General features: G+C 55.6%; 1 protein-coding gene across 1 annotated transcript in view; it reads left to right on the top strand.

Moving 5' to 3' along the window:
* PMFBP1 (polyamine modulated factor 1 binding protein 1) overlaps positions 1–14,870 on the top strand; it is a 2,019,859-nt gene that overhangs the window by 1,604,653 nt on the left and 400,336 nt on the right. The window contains exon 37 of the mRNA XM_085636957.1: positions 5,442–5,609. Within this exon, the coding sequence (XP_085493083.1) occupies positions 5,442–5,609 (168 nt within the window). The remainder of the gene's footprint in view (positions 1–5,441; positions 5,610–14,870) is intronic.

The following is a 14,870-nucleotide window of genomic DNA, read 5'->3' as shown; positions in this document are numbered from 1 at the left end:
GGGGTTCTATGGAGCAAAAACATGCAAGGTTGTGCAGAATAAACAATCTCCGTGCTTTGCATAAAGATCAGCTACACATTGGCCAAAAAGTAGCCTCCGGAAGGACTGGATGCTCATTCTACCAGGCCTAAAGCTTCTACCACCGCGTTGGTACCTGAAGTCCCTGTCCTGGCCATTTCTAGCTATGTGGGCGTTACTCCAGATGCTCATGTAGTGCTATTGTGACCCGCAGGCGGTCGCTCCTATCCCCTGCTGCTGCCTACGCCTGCCGCTGCCTACGCCTGCCGCTGCCTTTCACCCACTGCAACCCCCGTTGGCGCCACTTACCTCCTTCCGCCGCTCTCAGGTACCGGCCTCCGCTCGCTGCCTGCTTGTTTTTCTTCTTTTTCGCCGTTTCCGCCGCCACTGCCCCGGTCACTCTTTCCCCTCCTCCCGCTTCCCTGTTCCGGTCCCCGCAGTCCCGCCTCCCCTCACTGCCCATTGGCTACCCAGCCTCCCGCCTCCCTGCAGACCCTACCTCCGGGCTCCTACTTAGGGATCCTCACCGCGCTGGTCAGTGTGACCCCCCTGTGACCCACAGGCGGTCGCTCCTATCCCCTGCTGCTGCCTACGCCTGCCGCTGCCTACGCCTGCCGCTGCCTTTCACCCTCTGCAACCCCCGTTGGCGCCACTTACCTCCTTCCGCCGCTCTCAGGTACCGGCCTCCGCTCGCTGCCTGCTTGTTTTTCTTCTTTTTCGCCGTTTCCGCCGCCACTGCCCCGGTCACTCTTTCCCCTCCTCCCGCTTCCCTGTTCCGGTCCCCGCAGTCCCGCCTCCCCTCACTGCCCATTGGCTACCCAGCCTCCCGCCTCCCTGCTGACCCTCCCTCCGGGCTCCTACTTATGACGCCCCTTCCGCGACCGCGCAGCGGAAGCGCGCAGCGGGAGCGCCGATTGAGCGCCGAAGGTGCGCCAAAGGTAAGCCCGTCTGCGCCCGTCCGCGCCTGGACCGCGCCCAGCGCCAGACTCCCTGGTCCCCGCGCCCGCCAGCCCCCCCGCAGGATCTACGACTTCGCTACGCTCATCGCACTCAAAACCGCCCGAGCCCCCGGATGCTACCGAGCGTCCCCGCGACGCACCCATGGACCCTTCACCTGCCGATCCTGCAACTTCTCTTGCCTCCAAACAAGCACCACGCCCACCAAGACGGACAACAGCAACCACCTCAAGTGCATCCTGCTCAACACCCGCTCCGTCCACAGACACGCCGTGGAACTCTGGAACCTCCTCGACACCGCATCTCCGGACGTCGCCTTCCTCACGGAAACCTGGATGAACGACTCTTCAGCCCCCGACATCGCCATAGCCATCCCGGACGGCTACAAGATCATCAGGAAGGATCGCGTCAACCAGACCGGAGGAGGCATCGCCATCGTACACAAGAGCACCATTCGCATCTCGACTGACTCCATCGACGTATTCAACGCCGCCGAATACCTGCACTTCCAGATCCACACCGACCCCAAGACTACCCTCAGAGGCACCCTCATCTACAGACCCCCGGGACCACGCGCACAGTTCTGCGAAGACATCGCCGACTTCATCAGCCCTCACGCCCTCCCCTCCGCCGACTACATCCTCCTCGGGGACCTCAACTTCCACCTGGAGAACAACAATGACCACAACACCACCGCCCTGCTGGATAACCTCGCCAACCTCGGACTTCAGCAACTGGTCAACACCCCCACCCACTTCGCCGGCCACACGCTCGACCCACTCTTCTCGTCCAGCAAGCACGTCACATTCAGCCACTCCACCGGACTTCACTGGACCGACCACAGCTGCGTCCATTTCAGCTTCAGAAAGAACACGGTCCACAATCACCCGAAGCAGGCTCCCCACAGAAACTGGAGCAAGATCACCGCCGACCAGCTCGCCACCTCCCTCAGCCAGAGCCCACCTGCCAGGACCACGGACCCTAACACAGCTGCCCTCGACCTCACGCAGTGGCTGACCTCCTGTGCCGACGACCTCGCCCCACTGAAGAACCCCCCCTCCAGACCCAGAAGCAAGAAGGCCCCCTGGTTCACCGACGAACTCAAGGACTCCAAGAAGGCCTGCCGCACCCTTGAGAAGGCCTGGCTCCTCAACAAGACCGCCGACAACAGAACAGCACTCAAACTCGCCACTCGCAGACATCACCAGCTCATCCGCACCACCAAGAAGAAATCTCTGCGGGAACGACTGGACAAGAACGCCCATGACAGCAAGGAGCTCTTCAACATCGTCAAGGAGTTCTCCAACCCCAGCACCGGCAACAACGACATCACTCCCTCACAGGACCTCTGCGACTCCCTCGCCTCGTACTTCCACCGCAAGATCGCCGACATCCACAACAGCTTCGACATTTCACCCCCGCACCCATCGGTTGTACCTTCGCGCCCCGCCGCCACCCTCCAGACATGGACCGAGGTGACCCCCGAAGACACGTCACGCATGATGAACACCATCCACTCCGGATCTCCGACCGACCCGTGCCCCCATCATGTCTTCAACAAGGCAGCCTCTACCATCGCACCCCACCTCCGAGACATCATCAACACCTCCTTCAACACAGCAACCTTCCCGGAGAGCTGGAAGCACGCCGAACTCAGCGCTCTGCTGAAGAAACCAACAGCGGACCCGACCGACCTCAAGAACTACCGCCCCATCTCGCTCCTTCCTTTCCCGGCCAAAGTCATCGAGAAGGTCGTCAACAAGCAACTGGCAGCCTTCCTCGAGACTAACGGATCCCTCGACCCATCACAGTCCGGATTCAGAGCCAACCACAGCACCGAGACCGCCCTCATCGCAGCCACCGACGACATCCGAGCCCTGCTCGACAACGGCGAAACAGCGGCACTCATCCTCCTAGACCTCTCCGCAGCATTTGACACTGTCTGCCACCGCACACTAGCCCAACGCCTCAACGACACCGGCATCCAAGGGAAGGCTCTGGAATGGATCATCTCATACCTCTCCGGCAGAACACAGAGAGTACGCCTCCCTCCGTTCCGCTCCGAGGCCACAGAAGTCATCTGCGGTGTCCCGCAAGGATCGTCGCTCAGCCCTACTCTCTTCAACATCTACATGAAACCCCTCGCTGCCATCGCACGCCAACACAACCTCAACATCATTTCCTACGCCGATGACACCCAGCTGATTCTCTCCCTCTCCAGAGACCCCGACACCGCCAAAGCCAGCCTGCACGAAGGGATGACAGACGTCGCTGAATGGATGAACATCAGCCGCCTGAAACTGAACACGGACAAGACAGAAGTCCTCATTCTGGGACCATCACCCTCCGCATGGGACGACTCCTGGTGGCCCCCGGCACTAGGCACCGCACCTGAACCGACGGACCACGCACGCAACTTGGGCGTCATACTGGATTCCTCCCTATCGATGACCAGACAAGTCAACGCCGTCTCCTCAGCTTGCTTCCACAACCTCCGCTTGCTCCGAAAGATCTTCCGATGGATCCCGACCGAGACCAGGAAGACGGTCACCCACGCTCTCGTCACCAGCAGACTAGACTACGGAAACACCCTCTACGCCGGTACTACAGCCAAGCTTCAGAAAAGACTTCAGCGTATCCAGAACGCCTCCGCCCGACTCATCCTGGACGTCCCCCGACGCAGCCACATCTCGTGCCACCTGAGAGACCTGCACTGGCTCCCTGTCAACAAGAGGATCACGTTCAGACTCCTCACCCACGCACACAAGTCCCTCCACGACCTAGGCCCAGGGTACCTCAACAGCCGCCTCACCTTCTACACGCCCACCCGCCGGCTACGTTCCGCTAACCTCGCCCTCGCCGTCGTCCCTCGCATCCAGAGAGCCACCGCTGGAGGAAGGTCATTCTCCTACCTGGCAGCTAAGACTTGGAACTCCCTACCCGTCCACCTGCGGATGACCCAGGACCACCTGGCCTTCAGGAAACAGCTCAAGACCTGGCTGTTCGAGCAGTAGCAGACCCCCTTCCCCAAGCGCCTTGAGACCCTTACGGGTGAGTAGTGCGCGATATAAGTTCCATGATTGATTGATTGATTGATTGTCTGAACAGTCAGGTTCGCTGAGAGGGGCATTATGCAGGACTTTCTGGCTGAGTCATCTTACAGACCCACCTCCCTCATAGGTCCTGCTTTGGTATCCAAAAGGTGACATATCTGTGGCTAGAGGTCTCTATCAGAAGAACAAGTTACTTACTTTTAGTAATGCTCTTTCTGGTAGAGGATCTGTCCAGCTGCAGATACCTCACTGACCCTCCCATCCTCTCTGTTCTGTGGACTGGACGCTATCCATCAATATGATCCCAAGTCTAGTAATCTGCGCACTGGTCACTACCAATTTTCTATTGGACTTTGCTTCTGCGGGCGTGGCTCACCTTGAAATCAACTGATGTCAGCATGCAGGAGTGACGCCTATATAGGCTCTGCATGTTATTTCCGAGGCGGAGCAGCGTTAATGCGGAACCACACGGCGCCTCCTCTCAGAGGGGCAGAGGTACTGCTGGTAAGTTTCCCGGATCAAGTCTGACAACTGGGGGATATTCAAAAGGTGAGGAATCTGTGGTTAGATAGTCTCTACCAGAAAGAGTGTTACCAAAGTAAGTAACTTGTTCTTTGCTACCCTAACATCATACTTGGACACACCCATGATAAATTCCTCATATAGTGGCTCGGGCTGCCCATTCTGCAGTATTGTTCTTGTGGGTGAACTTTTTGTGCCAGCCAATGACAAGGGATGTTCATTAATTTGATTTGGGTGTGGCCCGAGACAAATGAGGAAACACCTTTGCGCTTCCACCTTATTACTGAGGTGGGTGACGGCGCAGAGCTTCTTCTCCGAGGTGCACTAGCAGCTGCTTTATATGGTTATTTTTGCTTTAAGAAAAACTAGAACTGTACCAAGGAGAAAGTGCTAGTTGGTCAGCTGTTACCAGAGATACCAGTCCTTCATAAACATGAAAGTATGCATTGCCGTGGCCTTGGACATGCTGAGCATGATTCAGGAAAATGGGACTATATGTTTAAAGGAGATATTTTTATTTTCAGAACTGGATTTGACTAAAGCACAGTCTGTATTTGGTTATCAGACAGAATGTTATTAGTTTACAGTACATTAACATGTTCAATGACCCTCTCAGTATACATTTCATGGTGATAATCTAATGAAATATTGGATCATGAAAGATTTGGTGTTCAAAGTGTTTAATTCCTCCTTTGTATAACATTAATTGTCTAGATAAATATTTACTATACTTTTTGACACTGAACGTTAGCATCTTGCTGAGAACCACTCACTGCATGCTGCTGAGGTTTAATATGTAATCACCCTCAACTGACATATCAAATGCAGTGGTAAAAACAGATCTGCCTGCTGCTTGAGGAGTGGTAAATGTGATGTCTGCTTTGTCTTTAGGCGTCACAGCAGGAGGAAGTGATGTCTAGACTGAAGTCAGAATTGGCTGCAGCACAGGAGACAATGAGACTGAGCGGAAAAGAGCTGGCTCTTGCACAGGATGCTATACAAGAGATGAAGACAAGGATGACGTCATCGCTAGGAGCCCAGAAGGAGTCTACGGAGCAGGTAGCTTTCACATTGGGGAAGAGGACAAAGAGGAATGAATAATCCATTCCAAATGTAGAGGAAAATATTTCACCTGCCAGGAATTCAAAGCTGAAAGCATTTATCTGTATCACCCACCCCATGTATGGGATATTAAGGCTACTTCATTTATGAAATAAGCATCTGAAAGAAACACGTTAGTTAGATTCCTCACCTTAGAATATCCCCAGGCGTCAGACTGGATCCAGAAGATTTTTCGTCAGCAATACCCCTTGCGCGTCGCTAGGCGTCGTCTGCGGCTCCGCGTCCGTTGTCGGCGTCGTGCGCCGGAATGACGTCGTCGGAGTACTTAGACGCCGCCCTCGCGCGCTGACGTCAGTTCTTCTTTTTTCCGCGCCAGTAAGCGCAGATCCGGGAGAGCTACCCCTTTAGTCAATTTTTGACTAACTTTTTTGACTCTTTTTGGTCAATTCTCGACTCTGGTGCCGGTAGGATGCCTGTTTTCAAGGCCTGCGACGACTGTCATTGACTGATGTCGGTGACCGATCATCACCGCCGGTGCCTGTACTGCTTGGGCCTCGACCACGACGCGGCGTCGTGCTCCGACTGTATGGCCCTGACCTCAAAAGCTAGGCGGAAGCGGTCCCGCAAGCTTCTCGAGCTTCGCCACTCGGCTCCGCGTCGCTCTCGATCCCGGTCCAGGAGGAGGTCCAAGGATCGGTCGCGGAGCCGCACTCGACATCGTCACTCGTCTGGCTTGAAGTCTTCGGGTAAGTCGAGGCACTCCAAGAAGTCCAAGAAGCGACACCGCTCTTCGGACTCCCCTCGCCGGTCGCGCGACTCGGCCGAGGGTCCGGGTGGTTCCACCCCCGCGGCTCCGCAGGTGCCGCGCAAGTCCCCATACCCGACGGTCCCTGGGACTGACGCGACGCCGGCGGAGGTCAGTGCCTTCCTCTCGGCCATGAGGAAACTGGCCCCGCCGTCGACGCCCGCTGGCGCGCCTTCGGGCCCCGCGGACTCGACTGGGCGACCTCGCATGCCGGCAGCTCCGGCCACGGCGCCGTTGGAGGCTCCGACCCCGACGCTGCAGGTCCCCGAGGGGCCCGAGCCTGGGCCCCCGTCGACGCCGGTCGACCTCGTTACGCCTCCTCCGCCGGCGCCGGCACCGATACCACCCCCCGACGCCGGCTCCGGTCGACGTCGATCCCCGGTTCAGCCCCTGTCTGGTCCCGACGCTGATGCGGCGCCGCCCGACGCCGCATCCGACGCCGCTAGAGACACATATTGTCTATCGACCGGCTCCGATCATTCCTCCTGTTTACCAGGAATTGGATGACGGGGGCGACTGGGAGTGGTCTGATGACCCTATGGCCCTTCAGAGCCAACTTGCACAGGACTGGGCAGATGAACTGGGGGAGGCCAGTGGGTTGGATACCTCACCAGACACTGGATTCATCTCTCCTCCGACTGTGGCTTCGGAGGAGGGTGCAGCCTTTTCTGTGGTGCTGCGCAAGGCGGCCGAAGCCCTTGGGCTCGAGCTGCCTGCCGTGGCTGTGAGGACTAACATCCTCACTGAGGTGCTTCAGTCTGCCGCATGCTCCACTGAGCCTCTGCTGCCATTCAATGAGGCCCTCACTGACGTTCTGCAGGGCACCTGGTCCAAGCCCTCCACAGTCACTCCTGTGGATAGGAACGTTGCCAGGCGCCACCGCCCTGCTCCGGGCGACCCCAGTTTTCTGTCCCAACACCCCACCCCCGAGAGTCTGGTTATCCAGGCCTCTACCTCCCAATCCTCCTTCCCGTCCGCTCCTCCGGACCGGGATTCCAAGAGACTGGAACAGTTTGGTAAGAAGCTGTTCTCCTCGCGCAGTTTGGGCCTGCGGTCTTTGAACACCGCCTGTCTCTTGGACCGTTATTCCCACTCTCTGTGGGATGCGGTGGAGGACTTGCTGCCACTGTGCCCGGAGGAGGCCCGGGCGCAGCTTTCCTCGGCCATGGCCGAAGGGAGAGATGCAGCGCGCCATGCAATACGATGTGGGCTTGACACTACGGACTCGCTGGGTAGAGCAATTTCTACCACGGTGGCGCTTCGACGTCACGCCTGGCTGCGGTCCACGTCCTTTTCAGGGGATGTCCAGAGCACCCTCATGGACATGCCTTTTGATGGCGCTCGCCTTTTTGGTGACAAAGCGGACAGTGCGCTGGCTCGCTTCAAGGACTCCCGGGCTACGGCCACGTCCTTGGGCTTTTCGCTCCTTTCGTGGCCAAGGAAGGGGCTCCTCCTCACGTCCGCCTAGCCACCGGCCGCAGAACCAACCTGCACGCGGTCGCGGACGTGGTTTCCGCCGAGGCGGTACTGGAGGACGACGCGGTCAGTCCACATCCACCCCGGCAGCATCCGCCTCAAAGCCTTCCTAGTCCGAGCTTTCAGGCCCATTCCACGCCAGTGGGCGGCAGAGTTCGCCATCACCTGCTCCACTGGCGGTCCATCACATCGGACAGGTGGGTGCTGCAAATCGTCCGAAGGGGCTACTCCCTCCCCTTCGAGACGACCCCTCCAGCCATGCCACCGCAGCACCACCGTATCTCGGGGGATCATTTGAATCTTCTCCACGAGGAAGTTTCAGCCCTCTTGGCCAAGGGGGCCGTCGAGCGCGTTCCGAGCCCAGAAGTAGGTCGTGGTTGTTATTCCCACTACTTTCTGGCTCCCAAGAAGGGCAAAGGGGGCCTACGCCCTATCTTGGATCTCCGGAACGTCAATGCCTTCCTCCGGAAGGAACGGTTCAAAATGTTGACTTTGGCACAGGTTCTAGCTGCCCTAGACCCTGGAGACTGGATGGTAGCGTTGGACTTGCAGGACGCATATTTCCACATCCCCGTCCTGCCGGCCCACCGGCGTTACCTGCGGTTCACGGTGGGTCAGGAGCACTTTCAGTTCACCGTGCTCCCCTTCGGCCTTACCAGTGCCCCTCGGGTGTTCACGAAAGTGATGGCGGTGGTCGCAGCTCATCTGCGCAGATCAGGGGTTCCAGTCTTCCCCTATCTCGACGACTGGTTGTTGAAGGCGGGCTCGCCCCAGGCAGTCGTCTCCCACCTCCAGACTACGGCGGATCTCCTGCATTTGCTGGGGTTTTCCATCAACGTGCTGAAGTCACACCTGAGCCCCTCTCAGAAGCTCCTCTTCATCGGAGCGGTTCTCGATTCGGCGCAGTTCCGGGTCCATCCACCGGAGCAGCGGGTCCGGGATATACAGGCCCTGATTCCCATCTTTCGGCCTCTATCCTTGGTTTCGGTCAGGCTAGTGTTGCGGCTTCTGGGGCTGATGGCCTCCTGCATCCTACTAGTGCATCACGCCAGGCGGCGCATGCGGGCTCTGCAGTGGGACCTGAAGTTTCAGTGGGCCTAGCATCACGGCAACCTGTCCGACCATGTCTTGATCTCGGAGGGCACTGCACAGCAGTTGCAGTGGTGGCTCACGGACCGCGATTGGGTCACGGGCAAGAGCCTCTCCCTACCCCTACCAGAGCATGTAGTAGTGACGGATGCGTCCCTCCTGGGCTGGGGTGGCCATTTGGGAGAGGCGGAGATCAGAGGCCTCTGGTCTCCGGCGGAGTCTCGCCTCCACATCAACTTGTTGGAGCTGCGAGCGATCCGACTTGCACTGAAAGCCTTCCTTCCCTCTGTCCGGGGAAGTGTCGTGCAGGTGTTCACGGACAACACCACCGCCATGTGGTACTGCAACAAACAGGGCGGAGTGGGGTCGTGGACCCTTTGTCAGGAGGCTCTGCGCCTCTGGACATGGCTGGAACACCAGGGCGTCACCCTGGTGGTTCAACATCTGGCGGGCTCTCTGAACGCCAGAGCAGACGAACTCAGCCGCCGGTGCATGATGGATCACGAATGGCGTCTGAACTCTGAGGTGGCGCAAGGTCTCTTTCAGCAGTGGGGAGAGCCTTGGTTAGATCTATTCGCCACCGACGAGAGCGCGCAATGTCAGCAGTTCTGCACGTCGGAATTTCCAAGGCGGCACTCGCTCGGCGACGCTTTTCGTCGCGAGTGGAGTTGCGGTCTGTTGTACGCCTTTCCGCCTATACCACTTCTGCCCAGAGTGCTGAAGAAGATCAAGGGCGACTGGGCCCAAGTCATCTTGGTGGCTCCGGATTGGGCACGAAGGTACTGGTATCCCGAGCTACTCAGTATGTTGACCGATCCTCCGATACGTCTGCCCCTTCGGGAGGATCTTCTGTCGCAGCAGCAGGGGACGGTCCTCCACCCGAACCTGTCCAGCCTCCACCTCCATGCGTGGAGATTGAGCGGCGGCAGTTGATGCCATTTGACTTGCCTCCTGAAGTCTGTGATATCATTCTGGCAGCCAGGCGTCCCTCCACAAAGACGGTATACGCCTGCCGGTGGAACAAATTTGTGGCATGGTGCACAGCAAAGGCTGTGGATCCCCTCTCCGCCCCTCTTTCTGAGGTTCTCCTCTTTCTTCTTTATTTGGCTCGGCAGGGCTCTGCCCTGGGCACCTTGAAAGGTTATCTTGCTGCCCTCTCTGCCTTCTTACGGCTTCCAGATCAGCCCTCTCTTTTCAAGTCCCCTGTAGTGTCACGCTTTCTTAAAGGCATTACTCACACGTTCCCTCCTGTCCCTTTCGTAATGCCTCAGTGGGACTTGAATCTTGTCTTGACATTCCTGATGTGCGCTCCTTTTGAGCCTCTTCACAATTGTCCTCTTCGTCTTCTAACTCTTAAGACTGCTTTCCTGGTAGCCATCACCTCGGCTAGACGGGTGAGTGAGCTCCAGGCTCTATCGTCCAAGCCTCCTTTTCTATCTGTTCATCCGGACAAGGTTGTCCTTCGGCCTCGTCCTTCCTTTCTACCGAAAGTGGTGACCCCCTTTCATCTTGGGCAATCTGTCACCTTGCCCACCTTCTTTCCGCCTCCGCATCCTTCCAAACAGGAAGAGCGGCTCCACCGTCTGGACCCAAAACGTGCGCTCTCCTTTTATTTGGACCGCACTAAACAGTTCCGGGTGGACGACCAGCTTTTCGTTGGCTACGTGGGTGCAAAGAAGGGAAAAGCTGTACACAAACGGACCATCTCCCGGTGGGTCGTTTTGTGTATAAAAATCTGTTATTCCTTGGCAAAAAAGGAACCGCCTGTTGGGCTGCGCGCCCATTCTACTCGGGCCACAGCGGCTACTACTGCTTTGGGACTGGGGGTCTCTTTGCAGGACATCTGTCAGGCGGCAACGTGGGCTTTGCTGCACACGTTTGCCAGGCATTATTGCCTAGACAGCCAAGTCCGGAGGGATGGCTTCTTTGGCCGTTCTGTCCTCCAGGACTTTCTGGTGTGATCTTGGCTCGCAGACCCACCACCGGGGTTGGTATTGCTTGGGTATCTATTCTCAGGTGAGGAATCTAACTAACGTGTTTCTTTCAGATGAACAAGTTACTTACCTTCGGTAACGATGTATCTGTAAGAAACATTAGTTAGTTAGATTCCTCACCGACCCACCCATCCTCCCCGTTCTGCGAACTGACATCTAGGGTTAAGGCTATCCCTTTCAGGGCCCTAGAATTTTTTGGCACCAGTGTCGGTATCTTGCATGGCTCTGCGTTCCTGGCGCGGAAGGCTATGTACAAGAACTGACGTCAGCGCGCGAGGGCGGCGTCTAAGTACTCCGATGACGTCATTCCGGCGCACGACGCCGACGACGGACGCGGAGCCGCAGACGACGCCTAGCGACACGCAAGGGGTATTGCTGACGAAAAATCTTCCGGATCCAGTCTGACGCCTGGGGATATTCTAAGGTGAGGAATCTAACTAACTAATGTTTCTTACAGATACATCGTTACCGAAGGTAAGTAACTTGTTCGTTTCTACTAGAAACACGGCGTGTAGTAACCTAGCAGTACATATTGTTATGTAGAAAATATTTTTTATCATGTTGCTTCAGCCCCCCTCCTAAGCCACCCTCACAAATCCCCCCCCTTATAGGGGTATCTACTCTGATATAGCAAAGTACCAGAGTGCCTGGCCATGTCATCTGGTATGTCGGTGTGCTTGTCTGGCCACTATCCTCAAAGTTCCCATGTACTTGTAGGATGATTATAGGTCCAGAGTCTTCTATCAGTTCCTTTCACCTCCTGAACACAAGTGTACTGTGTGAGTCAAATTAGCCCAAAAAAAGGGATATGCATGAATCGGAATGGAAGCACAGATTGATCCATGTTATTCCCCCAAATCAGCTGCAAAACGTGGTACTTGGGTGAAAATACCATGTGGCAGTGGTATTAGCACACCACACTTGGTATTACCGTTCCTCCTATAGAGGGCCACTTTTGAGTGTCCCCTCAGTGAGAGTAACTATATATTTAACTCTTTCTCTTGGTGCTTTGAGCATAGTACAAGTTTTTCTTCTCTATCTGATTTGCCCTTTTACTTTTTTCATTCTTGTAGGAGGATGGCTTAGTATATGGTGCACACTTATGTAAGTGGGCACCCTGCACTAATCCAAACAACCCTTATGGTGATTTTAGTGGCATTAGATCACCTTAGTAAGCTCTCTAAGTGGTAGCTGTGGAGACCAGCCTTCAGGCTTAGTCCAGTACTGTAAAGCAGCTTGTTTTACCAGAACATAATCTTTATGGTTTAGATTAAGAGAAAAAGAACCACAGAGTGCATTTATAAAAAGATGTATTTATTATAAGACACTCACTAACACATACAAATATCTCCTACCCGGAGATAAACACAATGCACACAATACTTTGAAAATAAAACATGTAAGTAGCACAAATACACAGTGGTCAATAGGGTAAGACCAAACCATATACTGAAATAGTGGTATGGGAACCACGATTCAAGTCAATACTATACCTAGAAGACGTAGAAGTGCTGGGGACCCAAGGAACCACCTACGGTAAGTACCCAGCAACCCCCAGAGGCTGTGTGCAGAGTGGGAACACGACAGCGCACTCAATTCACGTCAAGAGGTAAGTGCAGTTGCAATTTTAAAAAAGGACCCTTCCCAGTGGACCCTCAAGAAACCCAGTGGAAGACAGAAGGTTGGAGAGCCACCTCACCCGTGGATACCCTAGGAAATAGAATACCTACACCAGGGGAGCCGGGAGCATAGGTGCGTCAGAAACAAACGTCGAACTCAGTGGAGGACTTAAGGAAGATGCCGCTGGAGAAGAAGGTGAAAGTGTCTGGTGGAACCCACAGGGGGATTCAAGATGTGAAGTACCTGCAATCAGAGGGGACAGAGTCTATGCCTCTCAGAAGGGACCAGGGGGCACGGGAGACAAATGCCCACAGATGTCGGGTGTTGCAGGAGAGTTGACAGTGCCAATGGAGCTGCAGCTGTGTGAACCAGGCGCCACTGTGGAAGACCAGGAGCCGTTCATGAGCTGTCCCTTGTCAGATGTCGAGAGTTGAGGGGTCGGTGTCCGTCGGGAGCTCCAACAAACCTTGGCAGCTGCAAACAACGTGGAAGGAGTAAAAGGTGCAGTGTCGTGACCAGCAAGGTCCAAGTGACTCAACACAAACAGGGAAGTCAGAGTAGGCCCCGAGCAATCAGGGAGCCCACTGGAACCAAAGAGGACCCACAGGCCGGAGGCACTGGAGTCGCAAGAGGACCTGGAGCAGCTCACCAGGCCCACGGTGCAAGAGATGCAGTGAGGACAAAGATATTGCTCACGGGAGATGCTTGAGATTGAGGCTACTTGGTGCCCCAAGAGCGCTGAGGAAGAGAGCCAACAAGCCTTTGCAACGACAAGTCGACGCAGTGCACAGGGGTTCAGTTCCTACGGTTCTGATGAGGGACACTGGCCTTAAACTCGGTGAGAAGACAGTGCAGGCCTCGAGGGAGTTGTAGAACCATCACCTGTGTTGCTGAGCCTTTCGGAGTACGTGTGAGCCCAGGAGCAGCAGACTAGTTAGCTTGGCTGCGGTGCCTGCAGATGCAGGGAAGTGACTCCTTCACTTCAAGGGAGATTCCTTCAGGTATCTTGGATGTCCACAGGACTTGGAAGATTCCTGTATGGAAAACGGGCATGGATGTTGCAGCAGACGAGCAGAACAACAAGACCAGGAGCAGTAGGAGTTTTCCCAGTTGCAGTCTCGTGCCCAGAGCATAGTCCAGCAAAGTCCAGAGTACCCAGATGGTCGAAGATGTCGTGGTATCTTGATCTGAATCTTGTCTCATGACGAATCTAGGAACCCACCCACAGGTAGGCCCGTAAGTACCCTAAGGAAAGTGTTGGGACGATTCAGGGTTTCCTCCCAGGGAAAGGGGTGGACAGCGGGAACACACTCCCATGTTCCTTGTCCAATCTCGTGCCAGAATGGGAGCCAACAGCTCCTTGAACTGGACTATGCAAGGAATGCACTAAATGTGCCCTTCAAGCAGTCTCAGTGGTGCTGCCAAGTGCCCTCCCTGCCTCAATACACTAATCCCTGTCTGGGAGGTGGTCACACCTCTTTGTGACAGGATATCCATTGTTCTGCCTTCCACTGCTCGAGCTTGGTTCATTAGCGGGAGGGCAAAAACATGTCTCTGGTCTGCGGCAGCCCTAGCTTGCTTTCCGGTTCTGGAAGACTGGTACCAGGGGCACTGAGGGCCTCCCGGAGGAGCTATACAGTGCATGGAATCATACCTCCCACACCATTTACAGTGTGGTGGGTATGATTCAAACATGTTTGATACCCAACATGATAGGGTTTGTTATAGCCAGTTTAGAGATGATCATCGCGTAATGACTCATGGCCCTCTATATATCGTAATGGCTGATGCACTTACAACCCAAGAGAATAGACTCTGAAGGTTGTAGGGGTGTCCTGCTCACGCAGGGACACCCTCACACTTAGAACTGAACTCCCTGTCTTCAGGATTGAAAGGCCTGCTTTAGTGGTGACTTAGGTATCTGAAAGAGACACGTTAGTGATAGATTCCTTACCTTAGAATATTCCCCAGGCGTCAGTCTGGATCCGGAAAGTTTTCTGCTTAGGAGTACCCCTGCATGCCAGTAGGTGGCGCCGTTGTCACACCCTTCCACATCGGGCAGACCATCACTTTGCCCACCTTTTTTTCGCCTCCGCATCCTTCAAGGGAAGAGGAGCGGCTCCACCGTCTGGACCCAAAACGTGCGCTCGCATTCTATCTGCAGCGTGCACAGCAGTTCCGGTGGATGATCAGCTCTTTGTTGGCTACGTAGGCGCCAAAAGAGGGCGGGCGGTGCACAAACGGACCATCTCCCGGTGGGTCGTTCTGTGCATC

This window comes from Triturus cristatus, chromosome 12 (genome assembly GCF_964204655.1).
Source record: "Triturus cristatus chromosome 12, aTriCri1.1, whole genome shotgun sequence".
NCBI classification, from domain to species: domain Eukaryota; kingdom Metazoa; phylum Chordata; class Amphibia; order Caudata; family Salamandridae; genus Triturus; species Triturus cristatus.
This window is presented reverse-complemented; position numbering and strand designations above follow the sequence as displayed.